Source organism: Poeciliopsis prolifica, unplaced genomic scaffold, assembly GCF_027474105.1.
Source record: "Poeciliopsis prolifica strain line A6 unplaced genomic scaffold, Auburn_PproV2 SCAFFOLD048, whole genome shotgun sequence".
NCBI classification, from domain to species: domain Eukaryota; kingdom Metazoa; phylum Chordata; class Actinopteri; order Cyprinodontiformes; family Poeciliidae; genus Poeciliopsis; species Poeciliopsis prolifica.
The window spans coordinates 2,350,300-2,370,778 of NW_026562423.1; the positions used below are offsets into that span (position 1 = coordinate 2,350,300).

The following is a 20,479-nucleotide window of genomic DNA, read 5'->3' on the forward strand; positions in this document are numbered from 1 at the left end:
GCTCTCCTGGAAGAGAAAGCGTCGCTGTCCATTGGTCCACGTGCAGAGCAGTTCCGCTACAGCTGCAGGAAGCGAGCAGAGGTTTGATTTTACAGCTGCGCTCCCTTTTCCACTCATTTAGCTCTGTGAAGCACAAGCGCTCCAGTTTTAAGCGCCTTGCACGGAGCTCGCATTTTATCAGAGTTTTCTTACACTGGCCGGCAGGCGTCTTAAGCATATAGGTGCTGCTTGACAAGGTAGGTTACACTGACCGGAAGTAGAAAAGGAAACGGACCTTGACCTTTAAGGCTCAGGGTTGATTGGTTAATTCTAGGTCTTCGAAGATGTGTGTCTCCATTTGGTTCTAACCCGAAGAACAAATTTACCAATTAATTTAACTTCTTATATATATATACATATATTTACACATTGTCATTAATTATGGATATAAATGCACAGAAAATGACCCATGGTTTTGTCTGATACCATTTGATTGAACTATTTTTTTTCTAAACATCATTTCCATTTGGGTTCTGACCCCAAATTGTTATGAAATATCTCCTGCCACAGATGTTATTTATTGTAGTCAGGTGACAAATTTTCATAGGGTGGGCTAAGAGTATAATGTAGAAAATTATTCCAAAAAACTGTCAAAGCAGGTATAAAGTCCAATACGGAAACCCAGTGGCGCCAAAAACATGGACCGTTTCTTGCGTCGTTTACGGCTTTGGGTTGGGTCCCATTATTTTACCTTCTCGTTTCTATCTCATCGTTTCTTCCGCTTTGTTCACATTAACTAACAATTTCTCACTATAAGCATGAACTATTATTTGTCCATTTTCTTTGTAGGTCATAATTAATGAGCCATTAATTATGGTTCATTAATTGGGAACCATAAACAACCATAAAAGAGCTCACGTCCCATGTATAACACACATTAATTGTATAATATGTTCAAATAGTACTGTATTTCTCTCTGCTTTTGGTTCTGAACCCTGTGGAACTGTTCCTTTAGTCATAAAACCACACTTCCATCACTGACTGTATTAGCTATTTTTTATATTTAAAAGACTTGGTATTACCCAAACAACCAATGTACAAAATGATGAAAGGGCTAAACAACACGTATCCAGTACAAAAAGTGTGTTCACAAACACATTGCATGTTCAATTATCACACATAGTCACCAAACTCGTTAAAAATACCCGAACGATCACACATTTTTTCTGCAGGCAGAATGAATCCACCGTGGCCCAAAGGAAAGAAACTGGTCCACTTGGACTTGAAAGGCGCCCCGCCACGGGTTGAATACCTTCACAGGGTGAGCCGACTCTTTCTTCTGGTGTTGCCGAGCCTGCTCGGCCGTTCCTGCTCACTGTGCTTCACCTCCGCAGCTGATCGAGCTCTTCTCTCGACTGGGTGTGGACGGCCTGCTGGTGGAGTATGAGGACATGTTCCCCTACGAGGGAGAGCTGCAGCTCCTGCAGGCCACAGCGCAGCCTGCTTACAGGTGCAGACCAGGGGGTCACTTATAATTTCATACAAAAATCATTGCTGAAAGGATTAATCGGATTAATCGTGATGAGTAAGAATAATCGACAGCTAATTTAGTAATCGATTAAACGTTTACTGGCGTATACAGACTCAAAGAAAACCATTCAGAGCAGTAATTAAACCAGAATCTCACTAAATATGCATAAACATTTTGCAATAAAAATAAAAACACTTGTCTACACCAGTATTTGGTACCTTCATCACTTCACCAATGTCGTGTTTTTAGCCGAGAGCAGGTGCTGTCCATTCAGGAATCTGCCAAAGCAAGAGGTATGGAGGTGATCCCACTTGTGCAGACTTTTGGACATATGGAGGTGTGGCAAACCCTTGAAAAGCTCTTTAAATTGTGTATTCTGAAGTTGTAATAAGCTTTTAATCTCCCCCTTGGCATAGTTTGTGCTGAAGCACAGGCCCCTGTGGCACCTTAGAGAGGTCCCTCACTGCGTTGGCACAATTAATCCCCACAAAGAGGAAGGAGTCAAGCTGGTGATGGAGATGCTGAGGCAGGTGGTTGAGCTGCATCCAAATCTAAGAACGGTCCACATAGGGGCAGATGAGGTAGGAGTCTTGCTCTGGTTGGAGGCTTTTAGCTCTCTGTCTTTGTCTCATACATGTTCCTGTTTTAAACACTTGAAGGTTTACACTCTTGGGGAAGGGGAGGACTCCAAGCTTTGGCTGGCTTCAACCGGTCGCTCAGTGGAACATCTTTTTCTCAGTCATGTGACCAAAATTGCCAAGGCTATTAAAGAGGCGTGGCCTGACATGAATATCATAATGTGGGATGACATGATGAGAGGCATGAGCCAGGACACGTTGAAAGGTGAGGAGGAAACTTTCCATCCAAATCAGCCAATCACCAGCATCCCAAATGCTGTTGGCTGTATTATTCTCTTCGGTCCACTTGATTGGAAATGTCCTCATTTAAACCTTTCTTGATTTGATTCCCCCACATGACAGCAAGTGGATTAGTTGGACTAGTTCAGCCCATGTTATGGGACTACACCCCAAACCTGGATGTGGATCAAACCGGTAAGACACTTCCCCTGATGCTCCTTGGGATCAGGAGTTTGGTGTTCCCTAAACTTTGATCCTTCAAATTCTCTAATCGGAGCAATGAAGAAATCTCCACCACCAAGTTAGAACTGATAACAGAGAATGCATTAACACCAGCCCTGTTTAGTCTAACAGTTGTCTTGAAAGTCCGGTTTGTTTGTGGAGGTGTGAACACACATCTGAAGCAGACCTACGTCTTGGTTCAGTTGAAGTGATCTCTGGTGATGTTCATATGTATATATGAATGTGAATCGTCTGGCTAACACAGGATGTGGACCATTCTGGGTAAATACAAACAAAACAAATGTGTGCATCTAGTGCTAGCAGAGCAAATAGCCAGTTGTATGGAACCTCACAATGACTAAAATCTAATGCTTCTTGATTTTTGGTTAAATTTCACAAAGAAGGAAGTTGAGGTCAATCAGTGTCTTCTTCAGAGGTTTTCAAGTTGTTTGAAAAACCTTTGCCCTCAATCTGTGGAAGTAAGAAAACGTAACTAACGTTGTCAGTTTGGCTCGTAATCGCTACCGAACTATCTGGCATGAAAACATTGCAAATGAATGAAAACCTTTTCAAAGTTGTATTTTTTTGTTTGTTTTGTTTTAATTTAGATTATCAAGGTTAACTGAACTCCATTGATGGCTCGAATCAAACATTCTTGACTGTGTTTTCAGTGTCTTTGCTAGAGAAGTACCACGGCGCTGGTATGTCCGATCTGTGGGCAGCCAGCTCCTTCAAAGGCTCCACTTCTGTTCACACCTGTGTGACCTGCACCCAAAGACACGTGGATAATCACCTGCAGTGGCTGAAGGTGGCTGCTTCTCTGCCTGCCGCCATTAACATGAGAGGCATCGCCATCACAGGCTGGCAGAGGTAAGAATCAGTGGAAGTGGGTCGGAAAAACATCCACACCTCCTTACTTACTTAAGTTTGCTCTGACATAAAGTTTGCTCTGACATAAAATATGCTCTTGTGGTTGGGAGTTGACAAAATGAGAGAAAAACAAATTCTCAGTTCTCGATTTTCTAATTCAGTTCTCCTTTTCTCCCATTAACAGGTATGACCACCTGTCTGTACTGTGTGAGCTGCTTCCTGTAGCTCTCCCCTCCCTAGCATCCTGTCTGCAGACACTTAAGCATGGAGAATTCAGCACTGAGGCTCTTAGAAACGTAACAGAGGTGCTGGGAGTGTCTTCAGTGGAGATGGAGGCCATGGAGAGGTGAGGTCCGACGCCGGTTTAGCAAACAACAAGGTCCGCCTCTACGTCAAGCGTTGCTCTGTGTGACTTTCAGGACTTCTACTGGCGAGTCACTGTTCCCAGGCAGGAGGCTGGCAGAATTAATCGTTCAGATGAATTCACTGCTCAACTCAGAAGATTTGAGATTTTTTGAAAGCAATATGTAAGTTGTGTTCAGTTTTTGGGAGAATTTGTCAGAAATATTGTTGTTCATCAAACAAGAAAGCAACATTTAATTTGTCTAATGTTAAATAGCTTCCCACTGCAAAAACAGACGGGCAATAACAATGTATTTACCTGCATTTTATGCTTTAAAACACTGTAGCAACAATTTTGATAAAAAAAAAAATTGTACAAAACGATGTAGCAACAGCAGTGGAAAAAATGGTTGCTTACTGTAACTTATACAGTAAGAAACTGCTTACTTTTTCAATTCATGCAGCCGCCATTTTGAATTTTGATGTTAGCATCTGTGAGGAAACTCTAATTTTCCGAGTTAGTATTCCAGTTGATTTCTGCTCAATTTAATTTGGAAAATCTCATCTTCCTACTATAAATGTGAGCTACCGCTAGCATTCAGCTAGTTTAGCTTTCAACAAACACAGATTTCAGTCGAAACTGCAACGTGGTTCATTTGTTTTCGGTGTCTCAAATCTACAAACGGTAATGAAAAAAAAAACAGCTTTACTTCTAAACTCTACAAAGTAGCTGTTCCCACCATAAAGCAAGACCGGTCTTTACATCTTGCTGCTAAATAGCCTCTAATCTTAGCTTCAGGACGTGTTGAGAAAATGGTTTTCAATTCAGTGAACTTTATTTCAACATGTTTAGAGCTTGACAATTTCTTTCCTTCTCTACATTTGAAGAACCACTTGTTGTGCTGTTCACAGGTTTGTAAGAGGTTGGTTTAGTCCCTACCACAGACAGAAGAAGATGGTGAACCCATTAAACTCCATGCACATTCACAACCAAGCCTCGTTGTAAGCATTTTAAATGGTTGGAACGATAATGAGCGGTTGACCTGTCTAGTCCAGCTTATTGTTTGGCTTCTCTCTGGTTCCGTCTCAGGTATTTGGACACATTGCAGAAGACGACAGAAGCAGTGAGAAAAGAGATGGTAAATCTTTATCCCGACTCTACGGCCGAGGAGTGGATCGAGGAACACGTCAGCCCTGTAGCGGCTCCACTACAGCGAATTATTGATGCCATCCCGGCCTGTGTAAAGGAAATCATACCATGAAAGATTCAAGACTCATTTCAGCTTTAGCGTTGGACTATCTGGGATTACAACTTTCAAACATTAATTAGAAGCTAAGCTAACAGAATGCTAGTGGTTGCTTATGTTTCTTTTCCTGTGTGATCCTGCATCTCCATGTAAGTTGATGTGAGCGGAGATAAGTGTATCAAAGGAAAGAGGAAGGTCATGCTTTGTTTTTCAAGAAATGAAAGATGAAGAAATTAAAAAGCAAATGAATGCAACAAAATAAAAATCATTCAACTCTTTTAGAATACTCATTTCTTGTTTGTTCTTTTTCAATTATTAATAAACTAAACAAAAAACCCACAACATTTGACTAAAATCTTGAGGTTACCTGAGATTTAGTCTTTGGTTCGCACAAAAACGTTTTAAACGTCAATATGAAGTCACAACATACTTAATTGTATCACCAGTTCCTCATGCTCGGTTATGACTTGCACATGCATTCCTTGGACACAGTGTAGGAGAACATCTGAGAAGGTGGATCTGAGCTGGGTGAGTCCAGAAAACCATGGGAAAAGGTACTTTCTATTGTCTCCCAAACAATTATCTCAGCAGGGAGCAACACTAGATCCATAATCTAACTTGTGCTCTTAAACAGTAATTAGTTCAGAACGCATAATCTTTGCGGAAACCACAGTGTGTGAAGTATAATTTAGGGTAAAAGGCATAAACAAAACAAGGGAATTCTCTGCAATGTGAGCCTCTTTCTCTGCAATGTCTTTGCATTGTCATGATGGCTTAACTTAATTCGCCCCGAGATGCTCTGGGAACGCATGCTCCATATAGTCTAGCGTTAGTCTGCCTCATTATCCGAGTCCGCGCTGTCGTCCTCCCCGTAGTCTTCGTAATCCTGCTGCTTCCACTGCGTCTGATCCAGTCCCAGGAAGCGCTTCAACAATGAGGCCACCGCCTCCACATCACTGCAAGGCAACACACAGAACCAGGTTACCTTTGGTTCCTGGAACTCCGTCACAACTTTCATAACCAATTTCAATGGTTGTTTTACACTTTATAACATAAAGGTTATTGTAACACCTCATTCAGCTCGACTGAATGAGCCCCATAGAGCTTGTCAAGTGTTTATATTTCAAAACGGAACCGCAAAAAGTGAATTTTGCCTCCCGCACCGGACTTATCGGACAGTTTCTCGCCATCTTTTGTCCGACGTCAACTAACGCACAGCGACGGCGTCTTTTGGGTGACGGCCAAACTACAGTTAATGGTAAGTCGATTAATTCTTTGCATCTCGATTATTTACAGAGACATATGTTGGATCTCCTTTTAATTCTTGCTGATGGCCTACCTACGTCCTCCCATGGTGGCACTCTGGGTGAGGGGGTAGGAGATGCCAGCTGCCAACCTCAGCATCACATGATAACCCTTCCCCAGGTATCGGACCCTCTCCTCCTCGACACAAATGTCACAGAGCTGCGTCAGGTCCAGCACGACTGAAAGAGAGGGAACGTGTTGAGGTCCAGTGCAGTTGTGTGACGTCCTCACGCTTAATGGAGTCCTCCGTTCCACCCAACCACCGAACACTTAGTGGTTTCACTGACTTCTCTCCTGGCCTGTCCTCCACATTGTCAGCACCAGAGCATACAGGCTGATGGTCTTGAGCTCTACCAGCTTCCTGGTCTTGTCGAACACGGCCTCCTCCCAGTCCTCCATGTTCTGAAGGGCCACAAACAGGCAGCCTGCGACGTAGAAGAGCTTCCACGGGACGCTGTCTGCGACACACAAAGCAGAGAGCAGCGGTGAGCAGTCGTTGCTTCTGGGCAAACGCGGGACAAATAAGTTGAGTTTCCATACCCGAGCTGTAGTGCGCGGCCGCCAGCCCTGCCGAGGCTATACCTGCAAAGCGAAAGGTTTGGGATTCTGAAGAGAAACTTAAAGGGAGACCTTAAGTTTTTGTCAAGAAAAAAAACAAACTTACCGACGACAAGAGACCATGAGCGGACACCAGGAGATCTCTTGAGGTGGAGCAGAGTGGGACTGTTTGTCTCTACTGTCATGTATCCCATCTGAACAGAGGCAGGAATGTTAGAGATTATGAGATTTTCTAGTTTAAAACGATTGCCAAATAAAAATAAAGTGTTTTTGTGACGTGGTGTTGTATGTGTGAATAAATTACATTGCTATACTAAACCAGTCCAAGACTCCTTAAGGTAACTTTGATGAGGAATATGTTTTTTTACATCTTTACAAAGTGTAACAGCAGACTTGAAAGACTTCAATTTGTTCATGAAAGGGTTGCACAAGACTGTCAGCGGACAGTCCGCTGCTGCTGCATCAGCTCTTTGCAGTGCAGCATCTCCACCTCTGGACGCCTTTCAGCGTTGAAAAGGACGAAATGCAACAAAAACGTGTGGCTGCTGTTACGTGCGAGCATTTATCTTTAGACTGAAGATCTACAGAGGCTCGACTTCCATCTGGCGGGTACATTTAAAATATCTCAAAAGTTCTACTGCAGTTGCAGTGCTAAAATGCTGCTGAATGCCTAGAAACTGTCCAAATCATATGTTGTTTGCTCTGGTTTCCTTCAACAGGAAGCCATTTCATTCATTCTGATCGCCTCCTCTCAATCTCGAGCATGTTTGAGGTTCGCCTCATAAACCATCGTCAACCTTTCATGACTTGTCCTGAATATCCACCTCGCCGGCATTGACTGCTTTTTAAACCGTTTTCCCAACATGAATCCAAAAGTCTTCAACATAAATAAAGAATAGCAATAAGAACCTGATGTAGATTGTCTGCTAATTATGCAGCATACTAAGTGTAGGGAGAGAGCTTTATAATGAAGAAGCTGGTGGCTGAGCTGTTCTCCTCCAAGCTGAAGTGACTTCCTGTTTCACCACAAATCTGCAATACACCCTAAATTAAAATGTCTCCAAGGTGAAAGGAAGCAGAACAATTAATAGGACAGTACTTATTTGCCAATTACACTCATTTTAGCGACTAGATTTTCTTGGTGTCGTTCAAATATATTTATGACTACATATTATCCATGCATTTTCTTTGGGAGGGGTGATGACATATCATCTGCATATGAGGCACAAACTGCTCTGTGATTATTTCAAAACACTGAGCAGCAATATTGTCAAGAAGTGACAACAACACAAACATATCCGCCCTCATCTGTGTTTCTTTCCTGCTGAGCCACAAACTGAAGCTGAAACACAAAAGAAATGTTTTCATTCTGAAGAATCCTGTAAAAGCGAGGTGCAGCTCATTGCCTCCCACCAGCAAAAGAGAAAACAAATGCAGCCATTTTAGATTTTTCTCATTCTTTACCTTAATTTTGGTTTTTCTCTTCCGTGAACTTTGGTCCTTGTAGATTTAAAAAGAAACGGCGCCGCGTTACTGCACTACGAGGAAGTTGACTTCATGTTGTCGCAACCAACCGTCTCCAATGGGTGACTCTTCCTTCCTGGTTTCGGAAACTCTGATTGGACGCGCTCACCTGGGCCGCCTTTCAAAATAAAATCCGAAAAGATGACATTTTCAAGAAATAATTTGTGAAGACGTTATATAATTTGATTTAGCCAATCAAATTATAAACAAACAAAACAAGAAAAAAAAATAACAAGGAGTGCGACTTTCTCAGCTCTGAATTTGGAAATTTGTACTCTATAAATAGATGGGATGGATTGCTTTTCAGTAATATTTATAAAAGTTGGTTGGTAATAACTATAGTTGCAAGCCAGTCTGTGATTTGCTTTGGAAAAAACAAAAACTGACAACATGGCCTAACTAGAGCACACTACAAAATGTGCTGTTTTGTCACTATCTTTTCTAAAAAATATGCACACACACACACACACACACACACCGCAATAAAATCTATATTCTGCCAGGTAAAGACAATGGCAGAACATGCAACATTGCAATGTTCTGAAATAATGTCAGACACACTGACGCTTGTCTGTATGAATGGGCCCTCTGGGGCCTACAAAAACTCCTCATTTTACACAAACATTGATTCAAAAATCACAAGTGATACATTTATGGAGAACAGCTCAGCCACGGTACATGAGAAACATGAAGACAAATCTATCAACACAATTTCTCCATTTTTTGTACCTTAAAAATTGAGAAATTGTGTTGGTAGATTTGTCTTCATGTTTCTCATGTACCGTCACGTTTTTCGAGCAACAAACTAAGATAACATTCGGCCGCTAATTCTCTTTTAATGGTCTCGATATTGTTTTGAATTTTCTGCCTCGCGAAACCACCGACTATTTTGAAACGTTCGTGTCACAGCTTCCGGCGCGTGACACCTCTCGACGTGCGCATGCTCCAAGGACGGTCCGGGCGCACAATGGAGGTGGATGTACATGAGCACGAACGGCGGGGTAAATATGAGATATAAGAGCCATTAAGGTGCGGGCCAGCCGTGGCAGTGACGCCGAACCGATACGGGGTTTTTTGGCGACAGAGCGCTGAGTTCCGGCGGAGTTTAACAACTAAACAGTGTCGGCACTGCAGTCCTTCTTCTCTTCCCCTGCTTGTCCTCTGCTGGTTTCCACGTCTTTGTGCCGAAGCGCAAAGAAGCAGCACCGTCCGGTGAGTTGTTACCTCAACATTCAGCCTGGCCGACCTACTAGCAGTCATTTGAACACTTTAAGGCCTTTTCTGTGCGGCCTAAATCGTTTTAAACCCCCTTCAGCTCACAAGAAACGCGTTCAGTCAACAAACTTGACGCATTCTTGTCGTTAAAGCCACTTCAGAGCGTCATTACTTCAGGAGGCTTACCTCACTTGACGTCATTGACGCTGTCACGTAACGCCTCCGCTGCGGTTGTGTATACAATTACCGCGAGCCTTTTAAACGTGACGGCGATTGAAGCTCACAGCACGAGAGGGGCCGTCCTGGTTCCGATAAGCTGGGCTGTTTGCGATAGGACAGGAGAGGGGAGGCTGACGGCAGGGTGGGGCTCCCGGCAGAAAAACGCACAGCAGCCCTAACCCGCTTCTGCTCCCACCTCTGGTCGGTGTCTCCCAGTGACTCCCAGCTCCGAGGTCAATGACGAGGGCACAATGTCAGGGGTCAAGATAGCGCAGCGCAAGGAGAAGTGTGAAAACTGTACCAAACAGGTGGGGTCCTGGCTAACATGACGTTATTTCATGTAACCGGCTTGGAAGTTGTTTTTATTTTATTGATTTTTTTGTTCTTAATCCTTTGCGAATGCAGTGCAACAAGAAGCAAGGTGAGGATGGAGCCAACTCTGGCCCAGAGAGCGAGGAAGTCAATGGACAGGTAGGGACTGCTTATATAACTCTTCATTGGTTCCTCAGGTTTTCAGTAAAACAAGTGGAAGGGAATTGTGTGAATGGCGTGTAAGCCTGTCATAACCAGTTAATTGCATGGTGAGTCAAAAAGAGCTCATTGAGGTGATTGGGGTTTTTTAAGGGCAATTTTGTTTACTGCGACATCATAATCCACTTTACTTATGGTTTCAGTTGTGTGTGGTTTTTGTTTCCTTTATATTTCCTGTTCTTCGCTGTTTTATTTTGGACATTTAAAATGCCTTCCAGGTCCAGTGTGAAGTGCTCTGTGCCAAATGAAAGTTCCTCATCCTTTGAGAGGGCGTTTCTGCGTTATTTCGCCATTATCGGCATATCAGTTTAAAATTGTGTCAAAGCGACAATACTATCTGGGATCGTCCAGCAAAATTTGTAATCGTCACAGTCCTAATGGTTCAGAGTGATGGGCGTTTTAGTTCTTCGACCCATTTTAAGAAAATTCATTTGTGAAAGATTTTAAAAACAACACGTCGTCTTCTTTACACTTTAGGATTCTGCCTAATTTTGAATGTCTCTATTGTATAAATTCTCTATTAACCATATTGATATTTGCTGCTTTGACAAAACTGAAGTCTATGGGGTGGGAACACTTTTAGCAGGCACTGCAGAAGCTTTAGAGGTGAAATGAAATAAACGGGTTTGAGTCGCTTTCGCTCCTCTAGTTGATCGAAGGCCCCCGGGTGCTGCTGAGTGCCTGTCTCTCCTGTGACGGCTGCGTCTCCGACGAAGAGACGCTGAAGATTTCCCAGCAGAATCTGGAGGAGGTGGAGCGAGTCCTGGCCCTCAACAAGGTGCGTCTCACACAGGCGCGCGCCGCACAAAAGCGTCGAACAGGAAAGCCGAGACAGCTGGGCTTTGTGTTGTGTTTTGGCAGAAATGTGATGCGTCGAAGCACAAGGCGGTGGCGGCGTCGGTGTGCCCGCAGTCGCTGCCTTTCTTTGCCGTCCAGTTTGGCTTGGACATTAACGAAGCGGCCCGCAAGCTCTGCGGTTTCCTGAAGAGTATCGGTGAGCTGATCTGAGACATCCTGTGGGGTTGTCTTTTTTTGTGTTTTTTTTGTTTTTTAATTGCTTTGTTTATATATAAAGTCTATGATATTCAAAGTGCACAGTTTTCTTATGCAGTGATTAAAAGCTTATGTTTGGAAAATGCTATTTACAGTTGGAAGTAGTTATTTTCACAAAACCACTAACAAGACAGTTTTTTTGTCTCTGAAGATAAATCTGACTTTACTATTCTTGTTTTGGGTCAATTAGAATTATCAAAATAATTTTCATCAGCTAAATGCTAGTAGCTTGTAAATAATGTTTATTATTCCCAATGACCCAATGACTTACTGGTCTGTGTAATTGTAACAAAGGTTTGCTTCTATCTTATATGTTTTTGAAATTGGGACATTTTGTGTTACATTCTTGAACAACTTTTCAAAAATTTCAATTTTTATATATTGTTCCTGCTGCAGGATACTGTCACAGTGCATTATTAACAGTAATAAATGATTATCTGTAGTAAATTGAAGCTGGATATTTTTTATTACCGTCCGGTGCTGGAAAAGTTTTAAAACTAATGTAGAAAGTGCTTGAATTTTACTGTGGCATAAAGTGTATAAACTCCGTCTTTAGGCAAAAACACTCATGTTCTGATTTCTTTTTTTTTTTTTTTCTAAAACGCACTTTAAAATACGTCCCGTACCGGAAACAAGTCAAACCACTCGTTCTTTGCTTTTTAAACTCAGTTTAGTAGAAATTTGATCACACGATTGATTTCCTCATCATGGCTTTTTACTATTTGTGTTCTTCTACAGGGGTAAGGTTTGTGTTTGATACCACTGTAGCAGCCGGGTTCAGCATCTTGGAGACCCAGAAGGAGTTTATTCAGCGCTACCGCAGGAGGCACCACGACTCTCAGGCCTTACCCATGTTCACCTCCTCCTGCCCGGGTAAGCCGTCTGCCTACCTGCTGATTCTCCTCTGCTCTTCTTTTTATTACACAAACTAAATTGGCCTTGTCATCCTTTTTCTTTAATTGTATTTTGTTTTATTTTTAACTATGACGTTAAAGGGGTATTTATGCTTCCATGAACTTTTATTCCCTGGAACCTTGAATCTCTCCTGTTTGTTGCGTTGAATGTAAATTGCAGATGCTAACTCACAGAGTCTCGCTTCTTCCACAGACACTGCCTGCATCAGTGTTGCCGCTTCAGACAGGAAGCAAAACTTAACCATGTTAAATTTTCTACACCTTGTTTTACTTTATTAGCCTTAAATCGGCTGCATTCTAAAATATAGGGAAAAACACCCAAACCTTCTGGAAATAGAAAACCTTTTTCGTCCTAAATTTTTTAATCAAAAATAAATATGTAACCCTTCCTGCAATAAAAGCTTTAAGCAACAGCAGACTTTCAGCTTCACTTGAGTTTTTGACAGAGAAATTAAGTTTCATTTAAAGGCTTTTGTTTTGTTTTTAAAAGTGGTTTTGCTTAAACAAAATATTGAAATGATCTGGATGCATCCTAAACTGCACCTGTCTTGTTTCTTTAAAGCTTAAAATCTAAGAGAGTTGTGGGGTTTTTTTGTGTTTTTGTTTTCTATAAACAAATTCTTCAAACATTATAAAAGATAAATTTGCTCAGTCTGTTTTCACATAACGGCTGAAACAAACACTCTGCACTGTAAAATCTGTTGACAATAAAGAAAATCTGAAAGGCTGACAAATTTAAACTGGGAAGACCGGAACATGTTGCTGAGTGGATTTGCCTGAAAAGATTAGTCAAAAATCTGCCATCCTGTCATTTTTCTGGCATAAATGGAAACAGAAATCTTCCCCGTTTCCTGCTGAAGTGTCCCAGTCTTCAGATGTTGTGAGCTAAAGAGGAACAGATTGTGTTTTAGAAGTTCAGACGGCAACCAAGTGCTGGAGGAGCAAGATAGGCAGCTTTCACCACTCCCCTCAGCGATAACACCAAGCAGCTTTATGGAATTAAATTTAGCTTAGAAGAACCTCACTTTTCAACAAACACATTTATCTGTAATGATGATACTCTTGGGGCTATTTTGCTTCCTTAAAAGCTGTTGGTGATTTCCAGTTGAGGTTGGGATTTCAAGAAACACGTTTTTGGAACTGAGAAATATTGCTATTTTTTTCTCTTTTTTTGTTTCTGTTTAGTCATTTTTTATGTGTGCAGGTTGGATTCGCTATGCAGAACGGGTTCTGGGCAGCGTGGTCACCCCTCACCTGTGCACAGCCCGGTCTCCCCAGCAGATTATGGGCTGTCTGGTGAAAGACTACTTCGCTGAGCAACAGGTGAGAGTGCAGATGAGTTCTTCCTGTCAAATATGGCGCTTTTTAAGCATGTCATCCTGAGACGAAAAAAACAGAAAAACATTTTCTGAGGTTTAAGTTTTCAAATTCCGCCTCCTGTGCCACTTACATCAAATGGACGGTTCCACTGTCTGCGTTTTTGGTGAGGAAACCTGATATTTTCTAAAACGGAACTGTTGAAACAATTGTGTATATCTTCACTTCCACATGCTCGCTCTTGAGTTCAGCGTTATAAACCACGACGACACTGGAGCACTATTTCCAGACGTGACCGAGCACAGCTGCACACCTTCTTTGTTTCAGCTCAACAAAAACAATAAAAACATCCGTACTATGTCGGCAGGCAACACATCCAACCACCAAGCTGCTACGTTCAACAGAGAGGGAAACGATTGCTTTTTGGGCTTAAAGACTCTCCCTTTAGGATCATTATAAATGGGATGCGGGGTCATGTGACCGTGTTGTAACGATTACAGCAGTGGATCAGTCACCAGATCAGGGATTCGTGACGGTCAGATGTCTGCAGGATGTGGAACCGCCTCACATCAGTCATGTACTGAACAGTCCTGCAGCTTTTCTTCCTCCTCAGTCGGTTCTAATCTGCTGGAATTCGCCCTGCTAGCCTGGCGCTAACCCGGAGGTTGCGTTTGAGTCGCGTTTAGCCGGTTAGCTGCAGCAGGACCTCAAAGTGACACAAGCAGCGCTTAGACAAATATCGATGCCTCTCCCCTGCGCTGTGATGTCACGATCAGCACTTGTGTGTTTCTATATGCAGACATTGACACCCACAGCTGTCACCTGTGGCAACGGAGAACTGCGATACAAATGGGTTCGTAACGTCCAGACAGCATGGGATCTGTGAGACGTGGTGTTTAGTGATACACTGCGTTGTAAACAATCCACGAGATGTCACTGGGTTCAAATGCCGTGTAATCTGGTTACACGATACCAACTCCTTGCCTCATGTTGACCCACGATCTACGTCGAGTGTTGGGAATGTTCACTAAGCTCTGAAAGGTGTCCTGTAAGATGCAGCAAAAATGACCTAAATGTTAAATACCACATACTAACAGGTGAGAGAATTTTAAGTTTTCAGATTTAGATGGTGATGGTCTGTGTAACTTCCTGTAGTTTTACTGTAAGAGACATGGTAAATCTGGACCCCACAAGGTTTTTTTTTTTACCCTGTTCAAGGTCCAGTGTGGTCACAGTGACCCTGCATGCGCTTTTATGAGTTTTTGTGTGTGTGGCTTCAGGCACCGATGGTCTGACGGAATAAGCCCCACTTCCTCGCTCTTCCTCCTCCTGAGCGTCGCTACTAACCCTGACTAAACAACAGAGTAAATGGTTTTAAAGTCTGATGAAGACACAAGAATCTGTTATCACAAAGCAAGAAAGCGGTTTTGACAGCATCATCATTTGAACTAAGGAATAACTGTGTGTCTTGTCCAGATGTCTGTTTAGGGAAAATATCTTCCAGTTCTCTTCTTATATTTTTTCCTCATTGATGAATTTCATTTTTAATTTTCTTCTTCCATAGAAGCTGAGTCCAGAGAAGATTTATCACATCGTGGTGGCTCCCTGCTTTGATAAGAAGCTGGAGGCTGTCAGAGAGGAGTTTTACAACAGTCTACTGGACACCAGAGACGTTGACTGTGTCCTCACCTCCAGTAAGAGTTTTTAAAATGGCATCTGGAAGATCTTTATGACTGGTTGCTGCATGCTGAAATGTTTACTCTGAACAGGGAATGCACTTATTCTGGGCAGATTATACTTTAACCAAACCACTTCCTCTTAGAACTTGTTTCACGTCCTTTCTACTAAAATCTCTCCTTTGTTTTCATTAAAGCCATGTTGGAAACCCAAACTTCACATTAACTCAGATAGCTGAGTACAAATGTCCACATACACTATAGTCACAAGACACATGTATTTCTGTCTGTTTGCACTGAAAGTGCCCTTCTGACATCACAGTCCATTGATTTTGTTTGTTGGAGCGGTTCCAGCTGAACAGCTCTGCCAACACATTCCTCCACTCCGACCAGGAAGAACATTCTGCTCCTCTAGAAAACATCTGACCAATGCAAGCCATTGGCTAGTACCATGTAACCATCACTAGTAGAAAAACCCACAGGGCCGAGTCAAGCCGGTGTTATGAAGGGGTGTCAGTGCCATATAAAATACAAATGGAACACAGTTTGCCATTATTGGTATAAAGAAAATGTCAAAGGCTGGAAGAAAACAGCCTTTCATAGTCACATCGGCTGGGACAGTTTCCAAAACTTGACTCGGATAAAACATTGTTGTTGAGATGGAAATAAATGTTAGTTTTTTCAAAAGCTGTAGGGAAAACTTACTATCAAGGGTCTCTGTCTGCTGAAAACCCAAAGCAGAAAGATGTTCAAACTTGGTATGGTTCATATATTTCAAGTCATAATGTTATTGCAACCAATATTATTATAACAATATCTGTCCTAATGCAAAGCTGTTCTAATGGAAATTTCACCTGACTGAACTCTTCAAGAAACCCATTACTATAGCTGGAAATGATGTCAGCGCCAGGCTAGCATTAGCATACTTCCTCTCTGTTTTGATATGACTTGTTGACAATCCCTCCCGTAACTTATTTCAATGGCGTTTCTGTCCATCATGGGAAGTTATTTTCTGGCTACATAAGAGTTTTGCTTTATACTTCATACATAAGAGTGACCAGGGCTTCTGCTCCACTAACTACACTGAAAGCTGGTCACATGACCATTAGTGTCATCATTGTACGGGATGAAAAACACATCTACTGCTTTAACCAAAAAAAGCATCTTTTTGTGCATTGAGGTGAGTCAGGGACTCCTTAAGAAATGCTTTGCTCATACCAGGGATTGTGTGTGTGTTTTTGTTGTTGTTTTGTAATTTTATAAAACAAATATTTTAAGGAATGACCTAAGATCTATCTTTCAGAGGAGATTTACCACCTGATGCAGAAGAGGAAAATATCTGTGGAGGAGTTGGACTCTGTCCCACTGGATCATGTGTGAGTTGATAAACAGACAAAAAGATAATGCAGTTTGATCAGTTCGATTTTTAAAATTAAGTAGACTACGTGAGCAGCTAGGAAAGAGTTTGTGTTTAGCTGTCTTGTGTGTTTTGCAGGCTGGGAGAAGGCGAGGACGTGGTGCTGATGAGGCACGACGGTAGAGGCTCCGAAGGATTCCTGGAGCACGTGTTCAAACACACGGCTAAGGAGGTGTTCGCCGTCGACGTGCAGGAAATCGCGTACAAAACCCTCAGGTCCGAGTAGCGACAGATTCACACTACGTTACGACTCGGCCTGTCACAAAAACAAATTTTACTTGATGATAAACTTCACAATAAAATAAACAAAAATACAAAGCATGCAGATAAATAAATCACAAATAAATTGGAATATAAAGTCTTTGTAATCTTTATAAAAATCGTATCTGCATGGAAATTATCAAGATAATTTTAATTTATCATGCTAATAATTAATTGCTTCTTCCGTTAAACTATTCCACAATACAAACAAAATCTATTGCATTCTTTTGGGATTTCAAGTGACTGGTTCACACAAAGTTCTGGGCAATTGTAAGATGGAGTGGAAGATCTGAAAAGTGTGGTGTGTTTGTATTGAGCCTCTCTTGAGTAAATAAGCAATAGAACCTTCTTTTTTCTCTAATTACATCTGCAAGTTTTTTTTTTCTTTCTTCTAGCTTCCCACACTTGGAGACTAGAATTTCTACCCACTTTGTAAAAAAAAAAAAGCCCAGCTAATTTTATCACCTTTAAGTTCTCATTCCACTTGTTGTATCATGCTTACAGGAATCGTGACTTCCAGGAAGTGACGCTGGAGAAGGACGGAGAAACGCTGCTGCAGTTTGCTGCCATCTACGGTTTCAGGAACATCCAGACGTTGGTGCACCGGATGAAGAAGGGCCGCCTGCCGTACCAGCTGGTGGAGGTGCTGTCCTGCCCTGGAGGTAAACCTCAGAGCTGCCATTCCGGAACTTGTCCCCACGCAGCTGGATCCTTATAAAAACGAATATCTCCGCCGCTTCGTAAAATATATTGTACACACAGGATGTTTCAGGAAAGTTTTTATCCACGTAAATCCACCTGAGTGTTGTTTTAAACATGCCAAGCCCAAAGGGGGCAGTGTAGCAAAACTAAAACCTATGTCAGCCAATGAGATTGCTTCAAAACAACCACGACTTCCTGTTAGGAATTAAGACATGGCACCAGCAGATTCATTTGTAAAAATAAATACATTTCTGCCAGAAAAAGTGAAGTCCAGAAGTTGTCTAGAAAAAACTTTTCGGCCTCTGGGTTTCAAAAGTCAACAATGTTCCACTTTTGAAACAGAACATTTCTAAAAATTAAAATATTTCCACCTTGAAACCCATAAATTTCCACATTTCTTTTTCTAGAAAATTTGAGGGTTTTTGTAGCAAACCTTTGTTCGAGCTTAGACGGTTTGTCGTCTTTTCTTGAAAATGTCTGATAATCTCAAAATTTTGTTTTTTGGGGGCAGAAATGTACCATTATTTTGTCTACAGTCACCCTCATCCGCTGTCCTATATTTGTGCAAACAGATATGTAGGTTGAATAAACCATTAATTACTTATTGAGAGATTTTCAGGGATGGTTCAACAGTAAATTTCCATCATCACCAGTTTCATTTTGTAAAGAAAGAGCAGAAACAAAAATGTTTTTAACTCACAAAAATGCCCCTAAACCCCCTAATTTTACTCAGTTACAAACAACTTGCACTTATTTGGGTTTCACATAAATGAAGTTTGTTTAAATGATGGTTTTTCATGATGTTAAGCTGAATTTTTGTGTGAATGAAAAATGAACGCAAAAAAATGAAGAACCCTCATCTGGTCTCTGCTCCAGGGTGCCTGAGTGGAAGGGGTCAGGCCGAGAGCGAGGCGGGGGGCCGGGTCGATAAAGGCCTGGTTCAGCAGATGGAGGAGGTCTACGTCAGCCTGCCGGTCCGCCTGCCAGAACTCAACCCCGTCCTGAACAAGCTGTATCAAGACTGGCTGCGCGGCCCTGACTCGGATCAGGCCAGCAAGCTTCTGCACACAGAGTTCAAAGGCCAGAGCCAGAGTAACACACAACCTCCACACATGGAGTGGTGAAAAAAACCCAACACGAACAAATCTGTTTTGCAATTCTGAACCAATGAAGACGAGCAGGAAGTGGACCATGCAGAAGGAAAAAAAAGGTCGTTCATTCTTTTAACCACAAGGGGGTGCTGTCTGCTCTAATAAACAGAAGCAGTCCACAACAGCCCCTGTTTTCCATTCAGCTCACTGCAGCGGTGCTGTCAGCATGAAGGGATCAGAGCCACCAGATGAACTTGTGGGAGGCCAGCTGTTATGGGAAAACGGGAACAGCTGGAGGAAGTTGGGGATTTCATCAGCATGCAGCGCAATAAGGCCAAACGTGGAACGCCCAAACCGGAGGGAATGCTATGAGTTTTAATATATTCCAAATCTGTCTTTCCAGTATGGAAGCTGCTGTTTTGTTTTTTAAATTTAGTGTTAAAGCTGTTTGCTTTGTCGCTGTCATGATGACACATGCGCAACATAAAGCTAACTATGCAACAGCATCTTATCTCTACAGACAGGAGGCGGGGGGAGGGCTGGGCATGAAAAGTAGTTATTTTAAGTGGTCCTCATGTTTTTACTTACGTCTGTTTGCATAATCAAGCTCTTCTTTTTTTTATTAAGTTATATATTTGTATTCATGTTAAACGACCAAGCGTACCTGTGACATGTAAAGAACTAAAATATTCTCTGAACCAATGTTGTGATTTATTTCTGTTGCCGTTCTGATCATAAAGAACATTTAAACGTATCGCTTTTTTTTTAAATTCATTTTTATTTTTTTTAAACATTTTATTTTTAAAGGTTACCCGCACAACTGTAAAAAGTGTTAAATTATCTATCTAAAATTAAGGCATTAATTTTTTTTTTTTCCTGGAAGTAAACTGGCCTGAAATATGTTAATCCCAGGTCTTAAATTTGGACTATCAGGACTATTTGATCTCATATGCTGTTTATTATTATTATCAGACTTTTCTGTGAGGGAAGCGTATAAGTGGCACTAAGATGTTTTGTTCTGTAACTCGGCGGTTGAGGCTACTGCTAACTAGCTGCTAACTAGCTGCTAACATACCCTTGTTTTGTTGAGCCATTGAGTTATTGCCAGTTGTTTAAGTTGGTGAAACCCTGCAACTAATGGTGACACTTTTTCACTCTTCTGTCTCTTACAGCTACACACACACACACATATATATATATAAATATATATGTTCCACATAATTAATTGACAAAAGACGAGATAGCTATAGCTTTGTCAAAAGTTGTGATGGAACAATTTATACCATAATAAAGATGACATAACAAAAAAGAGTTATTAAAAAATGAAGAAAAATGACAGCTGAAGTAACTCCATACATTCCAGTACATAATGGTTTTTTTTGTTTGTTTGTTTTTAACGGTATGAAAGTGTACAGTAAGTTCAGGCCTCCAAGTAATTCACTGTATTAACTGGGCTCCACAATTCTCCACAAATCTGGCTTCGTGAGTCTCAAAGACGACTCCGTTGCTTCCTTCAGATAAATACCTCAAACGTTTTGGATACATATGCTTCAAGCAGCTTTTGAAAGTTTGAATGCCTCAGCTTGGAATAAATATCACTCACAGATAAGCATCTTCTACTTCCACAGCAATTATTACTCATTTTTTG

At 41.7% G+C, this 20,479-nt stretch overlaps 3 protein-coding genes across 4 annotated transcripts; 2 read left to right on the forward strand and 1 right to left on the reverse strand.

Moving 5' to 3' along the window:
* Positions 1 to 65: 65 nt before the first annotated feature.
* Positions 66 to 5,326, forward strand: hexdc (hexosaminidase (glycosyl hydrolase family 20, catalytic domain) containing). Its single transcript, XM_055057425.1, has 12 exons — positions 66 to 236; positions 1,212 to 1,300; positions 1,374 to 1,489; positions 1,760 to 1,847; positions 1,927 to 2,091; positions 2,170 to 2,353; positions 2,491 to 2,562; positions 3,261 to 3,459; positions 3,644 to 3,805; positions 3,879 to 3,986; positions 4,714 to 4,803; positions 4,892 to 5,326. The coding sequence occupies exons 2-12, from the start codon at positions 1,217 to 1,219 to the stop codon at positions 5,061 to 5,063; spliced, it is 1,440 nt and encodes a 479-aa protein (XP_054913400.1). The 5' UTR covers positions 66 to 236; positions 1,212 to 1,216; the 3' UTR covers positions 5,064 to 5,326.
* A 79-nt stretch (positions 5,327 to 5,405) lies between these two features.
* Positions 5,406 to 9,943, reverse strand: LOC129377474 (cytochrome b-245 chaperone 1 homolog). 2 transcript variants are annotated; one of them, XM_055057433.1, is made up of 7 exons: positions 9,837 to 9,943; positions 8,376 to 8,553; positions 7,018 to 7,105; positions 6,894 to 6,935; positions 6,641 to 6,811; positions 6,388 to 6,532; positions 5,406 to 6,004 (listed from the first exon to the last, which is right to left on the reverse strand). In XM_055057433.1, the coding sequence occupies exons 3-7, from the start codon at positions 7,103 to 7,105 to the stop codon at positions 5,878 to 5,880; spliced, it is 573 nt and encodes a 190-aa protein (XP_054913408.1). In that variant the 5' UTR covers positions 8,376 to 8,553; positions 9,837 to 9,943; the 3' UTR covers positions 5,406 to 5,877. The 2 variants fall into 2 exon arrangements, with proteins under 2 accessions (XP_054913408.1, XP_054913409.1); XM_055057434.1 differs by lacking the exon at positions 8,376 to 8,553 and having other exon boundaries at positions 9,837 to 9,866.
* Positions 9,387 to 19,585, forward strand: narf (nuclear prelamin A recognition factor). Its single transcript, XM_055057427.1, has 12 exons — positions 9,387 to 9,647; positions 10,086 to 10,177; positions 10,275 to 10,340; positions 11,050 to 11,178; positions 11,262 to 11,394; positions 12,192 to 12,326; positions 13,572 to 13,690; positions 15,249 to 15,378; positions 16,664 to 16,736; positions 16,856 to 16,993; positions 17,543 to 17,700; positions 18,617 to 19,585. Exons 2-12 carry the CDS (start codon positions 10,121 to 10,123, stop codon positions 18,862 to 18,864), a joined length of 1,386 nt encoding a protein of 461 aa, XP_054913402.1. The 5' UTR covers positions 9,387 to 9,647; positions 10,086 to 10,120; the 3' UTR covers positions 18,865 to 19,585.
* Positions 19,586 to 20,479: the final 894 nt, after the last annotated feature.

Bases quoted from the DNA above. Each gene is read 5' to 3' on its own strand.
- hexdc (XM_055057425.1), top strand. From the start codon at position 1,217: ATGAATCCACCGTGGCCCAAAGGAAAGAAACTGGTCCACTTGGACTTG. The intron at 1,490-1,759 runs GTGCAGACCAGG...TCGTGTTTTTAG, and splicing joins ACAGCGCAGCCTGCTTACAG to CCGAGAGCAGGTGCTGTCCA. The intron at 1,848-1,926 runs GTGTGGCAAACC...CCCTTGGCATAG, and splicing joins AGACTTTTGGACATATGGAG to TTTGTGCTGAAGCACAGGCC.
- LOC129377474 (XM_055057434.1), bottom strand. The intron at 6,812-6,893 runs GTATGGAAACTC...TGTGTGTCGCAG, and splicing joins GGCCGCGCACTACAGCTCGG to ACAGCGTCCCGTGGAAGCTC. The intron at 6,533-6,640 runs GTCAGTGAAACC...CCTCTCTTTCAG, and splicing joins GAGGACAGGCCAGGAGAGAA to TCGTGCTGGACCTGACGCAG.
- narf (XM_055057427.1), top strand. From the start codon at position 10,121: ATGTCAGGGGTCAAGATAGCGCAGCGCAAGGAGAAGTGTGAAAACTGT. The intron at 13,691-15,248 runs GTGAGAGTGCAG...CTTCTTCCATAG, and splicing joins ACTACTTCGCTGAGCAACAG to AAGCTGAGTCCAGAGAAGAT. The intron at 16,737-16,855 runs GTGAGTTGATAA...TGTGTTTTGCAG, and splicing joins TCTGTCCCACTGGATCATGT to GCTGGGAGAAGGCGAGGACG.